At 38.2% G+C, this 19410-nt stretch overlaps 2 protein-coding genes across 7 annotated transcripts; one reads left to right on the top strand and one right to left on the bottom strand.

Moving 5' to 3' along the window:
- The first annotated feature begins 167 nt into the window (after positions 1 to 167).
- LOC113736888 (uncharacterized) lies at positions 168 to 2811 on the top strand. Of its 3 annotated transcripts, none has more exons than XM_027264085.2 (5): positions 168 to 325; positions 1076 to 1174; positions 1321 to 1365; positions 1578 to 1675; positions 2591 to 2811. In XM_027264085.2, exons 2-5 carry the CDS (start codon positions 1121 to 1123, stop codon positions 2667 to 2669), a joined length of 276 nt encoding a protein of 91 aa, XP_027119886.1. In that variant the 5' UTR covers positions 168 to 325; positions 1076 to 1120; the 3' UTR covers positions 2670 to 2811. The 3 variants fall into 3 exon arrangements, with proteins under 3 accessions (XP_027119886.1, XP_027119887.1, XP_027119885.1); XM_027264086.2 differs by having other exon boundaries at positions 178 to 325; positions 1079 to 1174; XM_027264084.1 differs by lacking the exon at positions 168 to 325 and having other exon boundaries at positions 1076 to 1226.
- Positions 2812 to 3684: 873 nt separating this feature from the next.
- LOC113737864 (probable inactive DNA (cytosine-5)-methyltransferase DRM3) lies at positions 3685 to 17277 on the bottom strand. 4 transcript variants are annotated; one of them, XM_072084114.1, is made up of 11 exons: positions 17073 to 17277; positions 15762 to 15896; positions 15337 to 15433; positions 15120 to 15166; positions 9729 to 9821; positions 8800 to 8904; positions 7847 to 7943; positions 7092 to 7204; positions 6121 to 6223; positions 5433 to 5506; positions 3685 to 5196 (listed from the first exon to the last, which is right to left on the bottom strand). In XM_072084114.1, exons 2-11 carry the CDS (start codon positions 15888 to 15890, stop codon positions 3826 to 3828), a joined length of 2229 nt encoding a protein of 742 aa, XP_071940215.1. In that variant the 5' UTR covers positions 15891 to 15896; positions 17073 to 17277; the 3' UTR covers positions 3685 to 3825. The 4 variants fall into 4 exon arrangements, with proteins under 4 accessions (XP_071940215.1, XP_071940213.1, XP_071940214.1 ...); XM_072084112.1 differs by having other exon boundaries at positions 16759 to 17248; XM_072084113.1 differs by having other exon boundaries at positions 15762 to 15890; positions 16759 to 17248.
- Between the last annotated feature and the right edge of the window lie 2133 nt (positions 17278 to 19410).

Below are 19410 nucleotides of genomic sequence, written 5' to 3'. Positions count from 1 at the left end.
TGTGGGGTCTCCGGGTCGGGTCCTTCGAGACATATTAATAGACTCACTCCGTCGGATATTTGGATTGGGCTAATCCTTTTTGGGCATCGTTTTGCCCAAATAAGTTAAGCCATGAAAATCAGGATTGTGGTCGTACTAGCCCAGCCCAGGTAGAAAAGTAAAAAAGGGAGACGAGTCACCCGAACCCGAAAGGCAGCGCCTCCCTCTCTCTCTCTCTCTCTCTCTCTCGCTTTTCCCATCTCTTGCTTCTGGACTGCCGGGGAAATTGCAAGAACATTAATATATTTATCATTCCTTTTCTCAGTTCCAAGTACTGGTCTTTCTGGTATGCGTGTTCTTTCTTTCTCTCTATTTATTCTTTCTTCCATTTGTTAATATCAATTTTTTTTAGCATTTAGATTTTTTTTTAAATTACTATTTGTCGTTTTACTTGTTTCTTTGTTGGATTGAAATTGTTTGTTTGATAAAAGAGATTTTGCAACTGATTGAATCCGAGTTCTGTCATTTGTATCTCCGTCTTTGGTGTGTGTGTGTGAAAGCTGCATTATTGGGGTCTCCTGGCTTGAGAAATTCATCTTGTGATCAGTATAAGCAACTGCAGGACAAAGTAGATCAGTGACGTATCCTATACCATTTCACTTTCTCGGTTTAGTATCGAAATCTTTATTCAAGATTGTGGAGTTGTAATTGCAGAGGGCTTGCTCAGGTTGTAGTTATTACTACTCATTAAGGACTATACCAAGATTGGTTTTTTTTTCCTGTTATAGGCCAACATCCTTGCGTTGCATATATTTTTAGTAGTTCTGAAATTCTTCGTTAGCTACATATAGGAGCTTTTACCCCCAAAAACTGCCCATTTTGGCGTGGTTTTTCAAACGTCAGAAGCTTCAGCTATGCTTGCCAAACTCCATATGGTTAAATTTGTTGCTGGTTCATTGATTCCTTTAATTGCCTAAGTGCACATTCACCTTCAGCCTTTAGTCAGACTCGATCAACTCTGATACCTTTGGAATCTTTGCAATGGCTAAAGGCTTGAAAAATAATTATAAGTTTTTTTTTTTTTCCTTTTGAGCAGCAGCTTGGAGATAACGCAGGTTGGGAGCTATAGGTAAGATAGAGGATGCCCTCGCTTCAAACAGCTTTGCCTCCTGAGCTGGCCAATAATGTTATCCGTGTTAGTGCCCTCCTCTGTTTTCTCTCTGGTGTCAATCATGGCTTACATGCTTGTATGTTTTATGGTCCTATACTTTCTATTCCTTCGTTGAAATGGGGTTCAGCTATATTGTTTTGCTTATAATTCAAGTCTTATAATTCTTGTAGCTTTATCGCGAATGCCTCCGGCGAGCTAAATATATTGGGCACAAGGTATGGGGTCCAATCTACTTTTGCTTTCTACTGCATAATGACCAAAATTTTTGCTGCTTTAATTAAAATCATCATCTACTGCTTTTTTCACCCAAAACCAATTTTTCTTGTGGGCGTATCTTTTTTTGTTTTTTTTTTCAGTGAGAACAGATATAGTCCTGTTGTATTGTAAAAATGTGAGCGATAACCTTCTCTATTTTACTAATTTGCAGCAACACAACACTGAACTTTTAGTTGGCATGGTGAGGCAGCAATTCAAGAAGCATATGCATGAGACAGATCCAGATAAAATTCAAAAGTTGAAAGATGAGTGAGTTCTGTTGCAACTTGTATTTCATTTGTGTCTGTTTTCTGCAGCAATGTGTCCTGCTTGTAGGGTGCTTATCCTTTCTCTCCACTTGTTCTTCGACTTGTTTCTAAATTTTCTCTTGCTCCAAATTTGGTAGCTGGGTCCATGTCCATCCATGAGAATGCATAATGGTACAGACAGCCTTCCCTGTGTCTTTGCACCAAAATAATCCCTATGTCATGCTTATTAGTATATGCCAGAAAGAGGGGTGAGGAGGGGGCAGGGGGCATTCTTGTTCTTTGACAAGGCTGCTTAATAGTTACCAGTTATTGATTGCATCTTCATTTAAACAGTTTAAAACAAAATCAGGAAATTGACTTGTTTGCTTTTGTTCGGACTGCTCGAGGTGCATTGTCTAGATTTTATAAGAAAAAAAGAGTTGCAGCTCAATTTAAGATTATATTTTTTAGTGAAGCATCTAAGCAAAAGGAAGAGAAATGTTCCCAAATGGATATTTGATTATTCATGTTTGAGCCTGGATGTCATGTTTGGTTCAGCTCTTCACATCATAATCAACATTCCTGTAAGGAAATTGATCTATGTAATTAATCTATGTAATATGTTTTGGCTGGCTTAAGATCAAAAGTAAGGAAATTCTGTTTTATTTTGCACTATGGGAAGTTAATACTCCTGTTGGCTGTGGATTTTCTTTTTCTTTTCTGTCTTGGAATTCTACGGCCGGACCCTTGTATCGCCAGGTTAGATAAAGGAAAAGTAGAAGAATCAGACTTTTAAACCTAATAATAAATATCTGCTCATGTTTGAAATATCAGTGGCTGACCACGCAAAGGAAGCAAAGTATTCTGTTCTTACCCCGCTGGAGATGACTGCAACTGTCTGCTAAAATTCTCGTCTACTGTGCTTTTGGCTTTGCAGTGCTGCAAGGGGACTGATAAATCACATAATCTACGAATCGGAGCAGATGACTGGAAGGAAATTCAGCAAGAGCTTTTGAAATAGCTCTCTGATAGTTAATAGTCTTGTTGGACTTCCTTAAAGCAAGCTATTGAACTTCTTGTTGTAGTGAATAAACGGACACTGGTGTTTCGTGGTTTGAATTAATTTTAAAAATCAACTGAAATCATTTAAATTAACAACTTTGAGCGTCTTTGATCTGGAAAATAATTTTTTAAATCAAAATTTTAGCTAATATACCTATTAAGTCCCTTAGACCTCATAAAATTCTATAAAATAATTAAAAAATTCCTAAATACAACGCACCTTATTTCTATACATAAAATAAATAAGAATTTTCAAATGCAACTCTCTTCATTTCTATGCACAAAATACATTAATAAAAGTTCTAAATAAACTTACCTTATTTCTATGCGCTAAATAAATAAATAAAAATAAAATATCAACCTCATATTTTCCTCCATCACAACTCTCCAATTTCCACCACCATCCTCCTCTTCATCACCCCCCCTTCCTCTCTTTCTTTTTTCCTCTCCGTTCCCCCATCATTCCCTTCCCTCCCTTGCATCCCGCTCTCTCTATTCCCCTCACGACCACTTCCGTGCACCCTCTCTCATTTTAATGATTTCAATATTATTTTAAATTAGTTCAAACCACGAGATATTGAAATGCACATTATAAGGCACATTTCCATAAAACCACAGCGATTTTTCTATATTTTACCCAACTTAATACCGATGCATTGGCAACTTGCGTTTGATGTTTACATAGACAAAAAAGGAAGACAGGCAACGCTAGTCCATATTTGGATAAAAGTTGGCATCCCGTATCCAACTCAAAAGTAAAATTGTGCTCCTCATCCAATTTTATTCGAGTCATCAATTACCGCTAGACAGCAAATGATGGTGCAATCTTTCATTCGACGTAGCTGCAAATCTCTGGTGTTACCTTTCTTCTTTATATAAGATTGTACACATAACTCTCGACTTTGTCATTCCAAAAAAAGAGAATATGGTGGGACACGATTAACATAAAAACTTAGAATAGACTGAGACTCGCAAAATGGCTGGACTTTGTAACCAGCAATATGGACTATCTCACAGAATAGCAACTTAAATCGTCTCGTACACTAAGCGAAGAACGAAAGAAGTATTACAACACTGCACAGTTGGAGAAGCTTAACAAATTGGATAAACCTATTTGTTTTTCTCCATTGTACTCCTCACAAGTTGTAAAGCACGAACAAATTCATAAAACAACTGAAAATCTAAACCTGACGAGTTCTTGTCTTTTTTAGAACATGAGCTTCTAGACGAAGAAGTGGATGGGTTTTGACCAATCACAATATCAAATCCGCTGTACTTGTGTATCAGACCGTCAAGCTTGTTAAATGCTAGACGACTCCCAAGGCTTTCCATCTGCACCAACTCCCCAGTTATTCCATGTTTCTCCCACCAATGCTTTAGAATCCTTCGTTTTACTTCACAAGGCTCTATGGAAACAACAACTTTCAATTGAATACCAAGCTTGTAAAGAGCAAGTTCCGCCCCGCCAATTCCACTATAGATGGACAGAACAGTTAATCCTCCAGGAAAAAGAGATTTCAATACTGAAAGATGATATGCCAATGTGTCAATCTGAAAGCAATTTTTGAGTGATGAAAGCCTGTCCGAAAGGATAAAGCCAGCAGATCGAGTATGATGCACCGGATAGCCGAAAATGCGCTCTGCATCCTCTGGCTCTATAGGGGCCAATTTGTGAGGGCCAACCCAAAGAAGATTAAACATCTTACATTGATGGAGAAGGTTTGACTGTTGTTCAACAGACAAAAGTCCTCTGGAGTTACCTAGCACTCTTCCAAGCCTCTCACACGCTTGAAACATCTCCGTGGCTTCAGCAGCTAAGACGCTCAACTGTTTCCTTGTATCCCATGAAGGCCACCATTTTGCCGTGCGTGGTATAGCTTCTTGTATAGTCATTGGTGGCTTTGGAAGAATGTGAAACCTATTTTGAGTAGGGAGGTTATGAACATAGCCTTCCTCTCGACTTAAAGCAGAAAAAGTATCAGTGCTGACAAACTCTGGCCGAACTGCGTACAGGAACTGCGAGATTTTGACCCATGACTCGTGGGTTAAACTTATAACGTTCCCAAAAAAGAAATAAGGAGGTTTAGCCAACATATCATCATAAGCTCTGCACGACTTGGGCATTGGCAATTTCTCTGGTCCATAAATGCCCATTTGTTCTGCTCCACGGTGAATCTTCTTCTTTGGAATTTGCATATGACAACTACCATATGAAATAGAGTCTCTTTGTGTTGCTTCTGACCGCACTGGGGCTAGAAAATAGCTGAAGTCTTCATTGTATTCTTGCTTTGGGATTTTCAAACCACATAGCTCATCATCACATTTTTCTTTTGGCCTTTTGCCTTTCAACTTTTCCAGGACATCAAAGTTTCTGCAGGAAACATCATCTAAGCTATACTCCTCGGCTTTTACAAAAGATGGATGAAAGGAATGATATTTTCCAGCAGTAGAATTACTCAGACTTGAGCCTGCTAGAAGATGCTAAAAAAACAAAAAAGGGCAAAGGGTCTACATAAGTAGTAGTCAGAAAGTGAAGGAGCTACATATTAGCAAACTGCCCCAGCAAAAAAAGTTGTTACTGAAATTTAAAATGTGCACATCAGTTGCTTTATAGTATTTATATTAGCCAAATGCAACAGATATATTACTAGCATTATTCATAATCCTTATTGCTATTATTTCTACTTTCTAGGTGTCCACCAAAATGATGGTAATACCTTGTCTGTCTTTGTGCCAGTGTCTTCTTCTGCTACAATTGAAGCAGCAAGCTCCGAGACGGGAACTTCTGAACCTGGATAGGAAGAAAATAAAGGGAGGCCGAGATTTTAAAAAAAAAAAAAAAAAAAAGGAGAGGAGAGGAGAACAGGATCTGAAATCCTACACCTAGGGAGAGAATGCTTTCAACCATTCTGATTGTTTGGGTAATTAACAGGTGGAAAGCATGCAACGCACATGGAGATGAGTCACTGGAAGATATTTACCATTTTCTGCTCCCTTCCTTTTCCCTTCCCAAGGAAAGCCCCAGTTTACTCTCTTTCCCCTCCCCAGTCCTCCCTCAGATCATTCAAGTCAAAGCACAAAAATATCAGGAACAAGGTAAATCTATGGTGCAATTTCAGAACAGACATTAATAACCAGAAAATGACTTTTTAAGTTCTCCGATCAAACCACAGCAGATTATGTCAGTTGTGTGAATTATTGCAAGCAGAAATTGCCGAGTGTCATGGTCCACAAGTTACCATAAAAGAAAAAGTTGGTTGTGAAAGCAACAAGAGAGTAAATCAAACAGAAATACAGAAATCAGATTTCACTTAATTAGAAGACACTAGAGAATCTTCCAACTCTTCAAAGAAAAAGAAATACCAGGGAAAGAGGGAAGAAAGGAAATGGCAAAATTACACTTACCATGCTTCTCAATAGCTGTTGAAATTTGTTGTTCTGAAAAACCCATTTCAAATAATACAAGTGTCTTCTCCATTGTTCCAAACAATGCTTCAGTGCTGAATTGCTGAAAATTTGTAGCTCAACTCAGCATAACTAACCAAGTGTGTGGCTCCAGAATGGGAAGTTTACAATATTCTGGGTTTGCACATATCAAAAGCGTACAGAATCACATATATACGAGAATTTTCACATGAAAAGGCTACCTCTCATTCCGTGAACATTCATCTCTGACTAAATAGTCCAACATGACAAAAACCACCCTAAATCTACCCATCTCACATGGCAGGTACAAAGAATCAAAGCTTCACAATTCACAAAGGCTAGTCAGGCTAGAGTTGTCCCATCTCTATACATGCATGTCTATATCCTACTCTTTCAAACAGATTGGATAAATCCAAAACAAGATGCTATTATTCTGGACACAAAGTATAGATGTAAAAGTCGATACTCAAAAGTGAGAGCCAACCACCATATGAGAAAGTCAATCATTTCCTATTCATCCTTTATATAATTTTCCAAACGGTATCACAATTTATGCCTCCACTCCTCAGGCACACGTGCGCATTTAAGAACACATAGCATGATGAAGCTTTATATACCCATTCCATCCACTCTAGATCCCATCAATTTAAAGAACACATCAAAAAGGAGACAGTAGTAGACTTGTAATATCACTCCCAGCTCATTACCACAGGATGCAATACTTCAAAAGTTCACCATAAAGGGATCAAGACTTTGTTGAATTCCATGTATTCAAATTTTTTTGAATTCATGTATTCAAATTTGAAAACAAAGTGAGCTTATACAAATGCAAATGAAGCTACAACATTTATTGCTTAATCAAGCTAGATGCTACATGAAAAATAATAAATAAGAGAATCCTTTGGAGCCCCAAACTGAATAAGAAAACTTAAGGAATGGTTAAAAAAAACCTGGTCCTTTCCTACATCACTAGGAGTAGGCTTATTTACACCTTTTGCATAGTTGTCAGCTATCTGAGCAGCAAAGATAAAATCTACTAAATCACTGATAGGAGCATCTACACCTGTTTTGCAACAGAAAGACAACTTATGACATTTTAAGTATCAACACAAATCAGATCTGCAGTAAATTTGAATAGCATATAGTGCATCCTGATGTCATGGCAAGACATACGAAAGCAAAAGGTGCACACAAGTGAAATAGATGAAATAATGGGCATCAGAATGTTCAGAGCTAAAGCAAGCACTCGTAGGGCATTGCCTCAAAAATGAAAGTCAAGAGCTCACTCACAATGAAAGGAGCTATTAAGGACCTGAATATCTCTCTTGCAAAGAGAAAGAATACATATATTCACTACAGGTGGAGAAATGCTCGCAGGTTGCCCCTCCCAGCCCCCCATAATGTCGTCTCCAGCTTAGGATATTTTGATACTACTCAAGCAAACACATGACAGCACCAGACTCAAGTAAAGTTGGAGGTAAAACAATTTTCCCAACTAGAAATGCCAAAAGGAACCTTGTGTACAAATGCTATATCAATCTCCTTTCACTTGTCATCTCTAATTGTGGTTATATGAACGCATAAGCAACCGAAAGCAAGTCATTAAAGTCAAATTTTGAGACATTGTTGGACTTTACGGTAAATAGAAACGCATGAAATTTAGAACCTTCCTCTTCGGCATCAATAGAAAGAAACTTCCACCTACCAAGCTCATTCATTGCAAACTCCACTTCATCTTTAGAGAAACTCATTGCGACCAAGGATGCCTTTTTCTCGCTCATGACACTATCTACATCAGGCTCCTGCAAGTAGAAATACATTCAGTGGTAGATGCAAAGTATCATTTGCCTTATGAGCTCTTATAATCATTTTGATATGCAAAATTGGTAAATACAGTAGCCTAACGGAAAAATAATGACCTTCATGATTTCCTAAACGAGTCCGCATCATCAATGCAAACACTCTCCTGTTTTGCTTGATATTAGCTTAACCAGAATAGTATCCTCAATTAAGAGTGAACGATCAACTTCCTCAAAAAACAACCAGCATAGCACACAACTACAATTCCAGAATTTATATCACATGAGAGTACTGATGCAAGGGAAATGCAAGTCAACTTGATTCTGCTTCCAACAAGTTAGTTCTTAAATGCAAAGAGAGTGATAAACAAGTTGGCTAGACATTATTCAGAAAATTTGCAGTTGTCGATAAAATTACAAAATTCCTATTTCTCTATAAGTTGCCCCAACTTTTATTTTCCATTTAATCATTCTTGACAAATGGGCTATGGCTTCCCATTGACATTGGTGGCTAAGTTTATTGATAAATCTTCAATAAACTTCAATACAATATCAACCAAACAACCTACATAAAGTTTAGTGCTACAGAGAAGGCATTAGAAGAAGCAATGGCCAATAAATTGGCATCCAATGGATTGGTCTGGACATGCATGTTTTAATCAGTAAAATACTTGTCACTGCTGAACACATACAAGAAAGGTCAACAACAATGATAAGGACAAGTAAGAGCATTAACCTATTGCATGAAGTCCACATGTACTGGTCGATGATGCTGAAAGTAACTTCACAAAAGAAGGAAAAATAAAAAAGAAAGAAAGAAAAAGCAAAAAACTGCAAATATACAAATGACAATAGCTACCTCTTTCAAGAATACATCTCTATTGCGATCGAAGTGACTGCAAGTTTCCCGATCATCCCCAAACAAACTATCCAGAGAATCTGATGAGTCTGATATATCAACAGTCTGTTTGAGTTACAAAGCAGATATCATTAGAAATTTTAGAAATGGCATATTTAAGTGAAAAGTAACATAGCTTTGTTGTAGTAGTAAATATTGCTTGTGTGTGGTGAAATATCCTATGTTTGCTTGAATGCCTTTATCAAAAAGGTAAACTAGCTACAGATATGGATCGAAATCAACTGATTAAAGTAAATTTACAGAAAAAAAATTCCTCTGAAAGATTAAAAGGAAAAAAGGCCATATACTTGGGGAAATGGAGCTAAAACATACCTAGCTATAGCTAGGTTGACAAAGTCTGTGTTGATATCCTAATTTTTATAGGTAAGGCAAAAAGAGAAGTGGCTTTTACATCTCTTAGCATCTAATGAAAACAATGGCCATGCAATTTTGAAAACTTGTGCATTGAGAGCTTAAAATATGGTGTAATAACTGATGTGGTCAACAAACAAGTGCATTAATCAGGTGCCTTGGAAGTGCAAATGCAGATCAATTCACTGGGATCTTGTTTTTAGTGCATAAAGTAGAATTACAAGGTCAATAAAAGCAATTTGGAAGAAGCAATTATGACTAGATAATTCAAAAATGGAACCAAAGGTCAAAAAAAGAAAAAAAAAGATAAGCAGATAAGAAAGTAGAAAAATGGATGTATATGATACAATGTCAATAACACACTAAAAAAGTATAATAAGACCTAGACCAAAAAAAAAAAGCCATCTCCACAACTCGAAGTTGATAAAGTGAACAGTTCCGGCTGGTCATCCAAAATGTGTAAATTCATTATTTGGATAGAAAGAAAAGAAAATAAACCAGCATAAAGAGCAGGTTACCTCGCTTGCACCACAATCTGCAGGGAGTTTATTATTGTTGTGAAATAAGGCATCAACTGAATTACAATGCTCAGATTTTGGTTTTTGAGGAGCCTATTTCATTCCAAAAGACATCATGGCTAGTGAGCATGGATCTTGGCAATAACAGGCAACAATATTGTTAGGAGAATATTAGTATTCTTATAGATAATAAATTAGTAAGGGTATTCTTGTAAATAGTCTGTTAGGTTTGTACTCCTATAAATACTAGTTGGTCACTCATAATAGTGTGACTAGATGTTTTCCTCCCAAGATACCTGTTGACATGGTATCAGAGCAAAAGTCCTAGGGTTAGGGTAAAACATCTAGCAAATCACTGTTCACGCCGCACTGTTCATAGCGGCACTGTTCACGTATACTGTTCACGGCACTGTTCACGCCGATACTGTTCACGTAGTTACTGTTCATGCCGTTACTGTTCACGCGTTTGTCTCAAGTTTTGACCCGTTCTTTCGTTTGACGTGCTATTCGCTATGGTTGAAAGGTTTGTTAATACGGTTATCACTGACCAAGTTGAATCAAGTTCTTCAACACATGGGTCCCAGAAAACTGTTATTATATCTGAGGAAGATTATGTTAAATTCCTACAGTACCAAGCTACAAATCACGCATCTCTTCCCTCTGCTTCTTTAGCACAAAAAGGTAATGACCCATGGATTATTGATTCCGGGGCTACTGATCATATGTCAGGTACCTCTAAAATTTTTTCTAATTTTCAAGAGTCAACTCCCTTTCCTCATGTTACTTTAGCTGATGGATCTACTACTAAAGTTAAAGGACTAGGCACTGTAGAAATTAATCCATCACTTCCGCTATCTTCTGTTCTTTACGTACCCAATTTGCCATTTAATCTAATGTCTGTTAGTAAGCTCACTAAATTTCTACAGTGTACAGTTACTTTTTCTCCTGATTCTGTTGTCATTCAGGATTTGAAGACAAAGAGGATGATTGGTGGAGGGCATGAGCATAATGGTCTTTATTTTCTCAACTTCAATGGTCCGATAGCATGTCCTGCTACTGTTTCTCCTCTTGAAATTCACTGTCGTTTAGGTCATCCGTCTTTACAAAATTTGAAAAAGTTGGTTCCTACTTTGAATCAATTATCTTCGTTAGAATGTGAGTCTTGTCAGTTAGGAAAGCATCATCGTGTTTCTTTTGCTCCTAGAGTCAATAAACGGGTTTCTGAACCTTTTTTGTTAGTTCATTCTGATGTTTGGGGTCCTAGTCGAGTCACTTCAAAGTTAGGTTTTAAATATTTTGTAGTCTTTGTTGATGATTTTTCCAGAGTTACATGGCTTTATTTAATGAAAGATCGTTCAGAATTATATTCCATTTTTTGTGCATTTGTTACAGAAATAAAGAATCAATTTGGTGTGCCTGTACGTATACTTCGCAGTGATAATGCGAAAGAATATTTTTCCACTCCTTTTAATACCTTTATGACTAAGTCTGGTATTATTCATCAGTCCTCTTGTCCTCACACTCCACAACAGAATGGAGTTGCTGAAAGAAAAATTGGGCATTTAATCGAAATTGCTCGAACACTATTGTTGCACATGAATGTGCCCAAACAATTTTGGAGTGATGCAATTCTAACTGCATGTTATTTAATTAATCGCATGCCATCTAATATTCTTGGAGGTCAATTACCTCACTCCATTCTTTTTCCTCATGAATCTGTGTTTAAATTGCCTCCTCGTATTTTTGGATGTGTGTGCTTTGTTCATCAGCTTGCTCCCGGGGTGGATAAATTAGATTCTCGTGCTATTAAGTGTATTTTCTTAGGATATACACGAGCGCAAAAAGGGTATAGATGTTACAGTCCAGTTTTAAATCGATTTTTTACTTGTGCTGATGTTACTTTCTTTGAATCCACTCCGTATTTTATCAAGCAAAGTATGTCTTGTGAATTAGACCAGTGTCCCTCTTTTTCCTCTCCTGTTTTACCAGTCCCTTCCCCTTTATTACCTGAGTTGTCTAGTCCACCAGATTCCATAGCTCGATTATCTCGTCCTCATCTTCAAGTTTACTCTCGTCGTTCCATGGTTGAGAAAGTTCCTGATATGCCACGCACTTCACCAATTAACTCTCAATCTTCAAATCCAGGTATGACGCCCTCCTCTGAGTTAGATCTTCCTATTGCTTTACGCAAAGGTAAGAGACATTGTACTTCCCATCCTATTTCTAATTTTGTTTCTTATTCTCGTCTCTCTATGTCATATTCTTCTTTTGTTGCTTCTCTTGATTCTATCTCTATTCCTAAGTCTATTACCTATGCTCTTAATCATCCTGGTTGGAGATTAGCTATGCAAGAAGAGATGTCTGCTTTGGAACAAAATGGTACTTGGGATCTTGTCCCTCGTCCTTCAGGTAAGCCTGTTGTTGGTTGTAAATGGGTGTACACTATAAAAGTGCAGCCTAATGGTTCTATTGATAGATTGAAGGCTCGGTTGGTAGCTAGAGGATTTACTCAGGTGTATGGAGTAGACTATTTAGAAACATTTTCTCCTGTTGCAAAGATTACCTCTGTCCGTCTTCTTATCTCTTTGGCAGCAACTTATAATTGGCCATTGCATCAGTTGGATGTGAAAAATGCATTTCTGCATGGAGATTTGGAAGAAGAGGTATATATGGAACAACCTCCTGGATTTGTTGTTCAGGGGGAGAATCCGCGGTTGGTTTGTCGTTTGAAAAAATCCTTATATGGATTGAAACAGTCCCCGAGGGCTTGGTTTGGCCGGTTTAGTAGTGTTGTCATGGAGTTCGGTCTGACAAGATGTGGAGTAGATCACTCTGTATTTTATCGGCATTCTAATGCTGGTAAAATTTTATTAGTTGTTTATGTGGATGACATTGTGATTACAGGTGATGATGTTGTGGGGATTCAGAAACTTAAATCCAATCTGCAGGCAAACTTTCAGACAAAGGATTTAGGTCATCTACAGTATTTTCTGGGTATTGAGGTAGCTCGGTCTAAATATGGGATTTATTTATGTCAAAGAAAATATGTACTCGATATGTTGAGTGAAGTTGGGATGTTAGGTTGCCGACCTGTGGATACTCCTATGGATCCCAATGTGAAATTAGCAGGAGATCAAGGTGCATTACTTGATGATCCTAAGCAATATCGAAGACTTGTGGGTAAATTAAATTATCTCACTGTAACGAGACCTGACATTTCGTTTGCAGTGAGTGTTGTGAGTCAATTTCTTGATACCCCTCGTACTAGTCATTGGGATGCTGTTATACGGATTCTCAGGTATCTTAAAAATGCTCCTGGAAAAGGGTTGCTGTATCAAAATCATGGACACAATGATATTGAAGGATATAGTGATGCAGATTGGGCTGGTTCTGCCTCAGATCGAAGATCGACTACAGGATATTGTGTGTTTGTTGGTGGTAATTTAGTGTCGTGGAAGAGTAAGAAGCAAACAGTTGTATCCAGATCAAGTGCAGAATCTGAATACCGCGCTATGGCTCACACTGTGTGTGAGTTGGTTTGGGTGAAGAGCATGTTACTGGAACTTGGGTTTGAACATAAACAGCCTATGAATTTAGTGTGTGATAATCAGGCGGCTGTTCATATTGCGTCTAATCCAGTGTTTCATGAAAGGACAAAACATATTGAAGTTGATTGTCATTTCATTCGAGAGAAATTGCTTGACGGGGTCATCAAGACATCTCATGTACCGTCTGTAGATCAATTGGCTGATGTATTTACTAAGAGTTTAGGGGGCTCTAGGGTGAAATATATTTGTAACAAGTTGGGTGCTTATGATATATATGCTCCAACTTGAGGGGGAGTGTTAGGAGAATATTAGTATTCTTATAGATAATAAATTAGTAAGGGTATTCTTGTAAATAGTCTGTTAGGTTTGTACTCCTATAAATACTAGTTGGTCACTCATAATAGTGTGACTAGATGTTTTCCTCCCAAGATACCTGTTGACAAATATAAACAAACTGATCAACCAGAACAAGCTCTAAAAACCAAAAACAAAGGCTATGAACAAATAAAAGTCTTTGTGTGAAGATAAATTTACATCCAAAAAATACTGGGGCCACTGCCTCACAAAATTCTTCTTTGGGTATATGTAAGATGATTTTCATTGATGGAGTTCTACTTCAGCTCAATAGGCAGACGCCCATGTTAACTGAAGTTGATATAAGGAGAAGGTTAATTTATACCAATACAGCTCCAGAAGGCTATGATTTTCAGTTAAGTTCTAATAAGCACATCCAGCAAGCAGTTGTAACCTAAGCAACGTACTTTCTGGTATGAAGAGTTTAGATGGTAATATAGTCAAATTTGTCCGAATGCTTGACTAATCCTGAAGCACATATCTATTTCTTGTGCTTCACTTATTCCCTTCATGGTTCAGAACGACACCTCAATGTCCAGATGAAAAGATAAAGCAATCCACTCAATTTTAGTATCCTAATGCAACAGCTACCACAATTGTAGCATAAATACCCAACCCGGTTAACCATACTCAGCCAAACGTGCCGAAAACTATTCATTTTACCTTACTGTTGCCCAAAGGACAATAATAGCCTCATGCAGGCACGAAATCCTGAAGCACCAGACTTCAACTAAATCACTATCTAAGACTTGGAAAAGCTGCTTCTCAATCTCGCGGTAGAATTTTACAGGTACAACTTCGAATGTGATAGGATGTAAGTCCTCCATCTTTCACTGATAATTCACACAACCAAACCTTTTCCTTCCTAAAGACTTGGTTCAACTTGCTAAGGATGTTATCCTTAAAATTTACATGGAGATAAAAGAAGTCTAGAGAAGAAGCAACTAAAAAGACAAAAAATAAGCAGACACACACTAAACTGTCTAGCAGCACTATGTTGCCCAAAAACTGATGGTGGAATTAAGCAAAACTAGAGTTCAGCCAACCTAGGTCTGGTACTTGGCTCATGTAACTGCAAATGCATTGTACTCAACTCAGTAATATGTGCAAGTGCCTTTCAGCAACCATTAAAGACCACAGTTTCAAAATTTGATCTAGATTTTGAAACTTTCATGCAAAGCAACTGACAACTAAGCTTCCCACATGAAGTTACCAATTGAATCAACTCTTTAACTCATATTCAATATGGTCATTGGTTGTTACTTTGGACCAAAGAAAGAAATTATTTCTGTTAACCATAGAAAGAGGGGAAAGGGGAAGAACAAATTGAACAAACAAATAAGGAGAATGTGATGCCATAAAACTTGTTCAAAGAATGTCAATCATATATAGTCTTGTAACTCCGACAATTAGACAAGGAAACTTTCCATAACAGCACTGCAAGGGAATTCCAAGCAACCAGAGCTCAGATGAAGGAAGAATAACTTACAGAATATGCAAAGAGAGTCTGCAATATCAAGTCAACATTGTCTTCGCCTACATGAGAAGAAAATGTCCTATCATTTATTGTTTTGTCAGAAGATGATGACAATGATGATCATGATAAATAGAGAATTATCTCTCAAACACGAGATTGCCATATTTAGCCAACTCAGTGTATTATTACTTGAAACTGTGAAGGAGCAAGTCAGTTTATGTAGACATACCATGTTCTCTAATTGCCCTGTCCACAAGATATGGTTCAAATCCCATCTCCATGATGAAAGATCTTGTATTGCTGGATGATGAGCTTGCAACATTGTTCTACATAAAGATAAAATCCAAAATTACTACCTAAATCCAGAATTATATGCTACAGGGGTTGCTCTTAGTTTGCCGGACTACGAAGCAAACGGAATAAAAGAACTTAGTGGAAACTGACTGAGCACGAAGCTGCATAAATGAAAGAAATCAGCAAACTAGAGCTTAACCAGAACACGTTCAAAACAGAAAATCCTACTTGCAAGGAAAATTATTTAGTATGTCCTATTTTTCTCCCTTCTGTTTGTCCATAAAAGAAGACTTAAAAAACTTCCGCAAATTGAAAACCAATTGATTTAACGTTGAGCTCTTATAGACACATTTCACATACCACCATAATCCTTGAGTGCACATTCTCAGATGGCAATGGCACGTCATAACTCAAAGGCTCAACTTTTGGCATAGTTTGAACATCAGTCTGTTGCTTTGACGAATTTTCGCCATCTGTTAAGTCTGTCATCTGATGCTACAAGGAAGATATGATAAGGGAGCAATATGACAAATTGTTGAATTGCAAGGGATGCCAACCAAACTCTTGACAACTACTATATACCCAAAAAGAATCTAATCCAGCAAAAAGCCCAAAAGGGTTAGAAAACTGAAAAAGTATGAACCCGTGAATCATTGAATGAAGATAAAAAGTAATTTAAAGAAGCAACAAAAACCTACCCTTGAAAACTACTAGTATATAATCATGGTAAAACGAAAATTATACTCAGTTTTTTCAGTTTTTTTCTCCCTCTTTTTTATTCTTTGGTAAAAAAAAATTATACAAGAATTGAAGCAGGCATGAATAGAGATTCACGCAATTTCTCTCTCTTCATATGACAGTCACACATAGACACACAAACATGTATGACGGGTAAGGATCTCTCCACGTATATGATCATAGGCATCTCAGATCAGTGTACATACACATGCACGTCATCATATAACTTCTTCTATTGAAGTTTTAAAAAAAAAAAAAAAAACATTGCAATTCTCCATCATCTTATAGAAAATGTGTTACTCACCACTTTTTTCCCTTTTTTTTTGGGGCAATGCAAATGCTCGCTAGCTACAGTTATCTCAGACGAAGATTTTTCTTTTTTCTTTTTTTTTGTCAAGAAGAAAATAGAAAACTATGGGTGCATTTGAAGGGGCAAAAATCCTGAAAATCGGGGCATTGATCGTAGGAACTCATGCATGCATTGAATTGAAGAAGCGAAAATTCGTGAAGTCAAAAAGTAAGGAAGGAAAAAAAAAAACAGTTGCATTTGACCAAATTGGGCAGAGCTGTAGAAATGATGATCAGGAAGGAAGGGGAAGGAGGAGGAGGAGCAGCTTACAGTGGTGCGGTGGTGGGTGGGTGGGTGGGTGTGAGATGGGAAGATACAGTTGGCGGTTGAAGAAGACAGACGGCAGCCCCGACTGAGAGCCCCAGCCGGGCATACAAATTTAGTAGCAGCAGCAGTACTAGTACTAGACTGCCAGTACAAAAAGTCAGCACAAAGAATCTATCTCCAATTTATTTATTTAATTTAAAGCTCCAAGCAACAAAAATCATGACCAGATACCAGCAGCACTGCCTTTTGGGTTGGGTCGTGGGTTTAGTTTATATTCGGTATGTGTGTGTTTCTTAACTAAGGTAAGGGGGGGATACCAGCAGCAGTGCCCGCGCTGGTTTGTTCGGATGGTGGAGGCGGGGTCTTTGCTCCAAGTCCACCTGCGTTGATTCCAGTCCGCAACCCAGTTGTTTACGTCCTAGGCATCGGTCAGATCCACTCTGCCTGGGCGCTGTGGAATTAGTCGGGTGGTTTCGAATATCCACAGTGTCGAAAGAAAAAAAAAAAAAAAAAAGATACCAGCAGCAGTGGTGCTAATTCAGTGAGGTTTGCTAATTGACAATTGCTAATTAATATTGCAATTTTACAACAAAAAGATTGTAACCTACCCTTATTACCGTAATATTAATATAACTGTATACTGAGAGATTTTACTGTCTCTTTTAAATATCATGATCATAAGTAAAATTCACCGTTGAATAAAGTTTTTAAAATTTAAATTACTTATTAGCTCTAGTGAGAGATAAAAGTTGAAGAAGACATTATTGCATCCAAAAGAAACCATAAAATTTTTCGTATTTAAATTTGGCCAGTCCAAATTCTTGTTAACTCCTAAAAGGGGGCAAACATTAGGACGTAACAATACAACTATTTTAGCTATAATAAGCCAAAAATAGAACAACAGTTAGTATTTCCCTGATATTGCCTAATGCCTACGCTGAAAATTACTAGTTTTTTTTTTTCGTCAATAGTCATCCCTACTCCTACTCTTATTCTATCCTAATCTAACTACGGGGAGACCCAACTAGGCCTATGGAGGACCGATGGGGACAGAACCATCATCGGACCAAACGGGTACACCACGCATCCATCTGGATTTTTTTGAATAACCACAATTGTAGCAAGCCTTTGCCTCCTAAAGGCTTGGTGGTGTCCACCAGCCTATGCTGAAAATTACTAGTTAGTAGTAGTACTTATTTGGATTGACATTGCAAGCACTGTTCAGTTTCACCAGACACCTCGAGGATTTGTGGCCTGTTTGGAACCTGAGTTTTTTGGGAGTTTGTCTAAAACTTTACTGTAGTGCACTGTAGAAGTTTTTGAAAAAATTTTATAGAAGTTTTTGTAAGGTGAAAAATTTTTTTGTAGAAATTTTTGTAAGGTGAAAAATTTTGTAGAAGTTTTTGTAGAGTGAAAAACTTTTTTTTCCTTTTCTTTTTTTTCGTTCTTTTTCTCTTTCTCTTTCTTTTTCTTTTTCTTTCTTTCCTTTTTCTTTTCTTTCCTCTATTCTTCTTCTTCTTCCTTTTTCTTCTTCTTCTTTCTTTCTTTCCTCCCCGTTACCTCCCAGCAGCACTCACGCCCGCCACCCCTCTCCTCCCTTTCCCTTTCTCCTCCCGCCATCCCCTATGCCCCTTTCCCCTCAGACACCGCGACCCCCTCCCCCCGCCACCCCCTGCCCTTTCCCCACTCCCTCTCCCCCCGCCACCCCCTACCCTTTCCCCAGTTTCTCCCGCCACCTCCCCTGCGCGATCCCCTCCCCTGCCACCCCCCGCCCTTTCCCCAGCGCGACCCCCTCTCCCCGCCACCCTGCGGACGGCGCTGAAATAGTACCCCGGTTTCCGGCAAAAAGCATCGCGGAATTTGCGGAACTTGGAACGCTTCATCACGGAGGATTTGCTCTTCTGCATCCAGTTGAATAAGGAAACCATCACGTTGAATTTGATGTCCAATTCCTCCATTCTGGACTTTTTTTTTTTTCCCCTTTTTTGCCTTTTCTGGGCTATGATTTTGCTTGTTCGGTTCTTGGGGTTTTATGTTCATTTTTTTGTATTTGAAAATGAAAGATTTAAAAACCGCCTGAAAGGGGAGGGGGAAGGGGGCGGGGAAGGCAGAGGGGAAGAGGGAGGGAGGAGGGAGGAGGGAGAGAAAAAAAAAACTTTGTGTATGGCCGGAACTGGCCGCCTGAATAGTAACCGGCGCCGGAAGTGGTGGTTGCCGGCGGCGGAGGATGTGGTGGGTTGGGTCGGGGAGGAAAAAGAAGAAAAGTTGAAGGGAAAGTTTTTTGTGTATTTTTGAAGTGTGTAAGTAAAATGTTTTGAGAAGTTTTTTGGGGTTCCTGTAGCAAAAGTTGTTAAAAAATTAGTAGATAAAAAACTTGGTCAAAAAACTCACTTCCAAACAGACCGAGTTCCCCGAGCAACTAGGAAGGCCATAAGTGGGATCATCTCCCATCCCAGCTCCTCCTCACAAATCAGATCATCTTTTTACCTCCGGCTCAGGTGAAACACTACTGCTACTGCTTCAGCGGGTGTTGCTGGAAGAATGTCTCTATTTTAATTTTTATAGTCAGATGTTGCTGCTGCGACTCTACAAGGATGTCTATTTTATTATAGTCTTGAGTGTAGCAGGACTAAATAGAACTCTGACTTCACAATA

The sequence above is a fragment of the Coffea arabica genome, chromosome 3e (assembly GCF_036785885.1).
Source record: "Coffea arabica cultivar ET-39 chromosome 3e, Coffea Arabica ET-39 HiFi, whole genome shotgun sequence".
NCBI lineage: Eukaryota > Viridiplantae > Streptophyta > Magnoliopsida > Gentianales > Rubiaceae > Coffea > Coffea arabica.
Note: the sequence above shows the minus strand (reverse complement) of the source record. Positions and strands in the feature narration are given on the sequence as shown.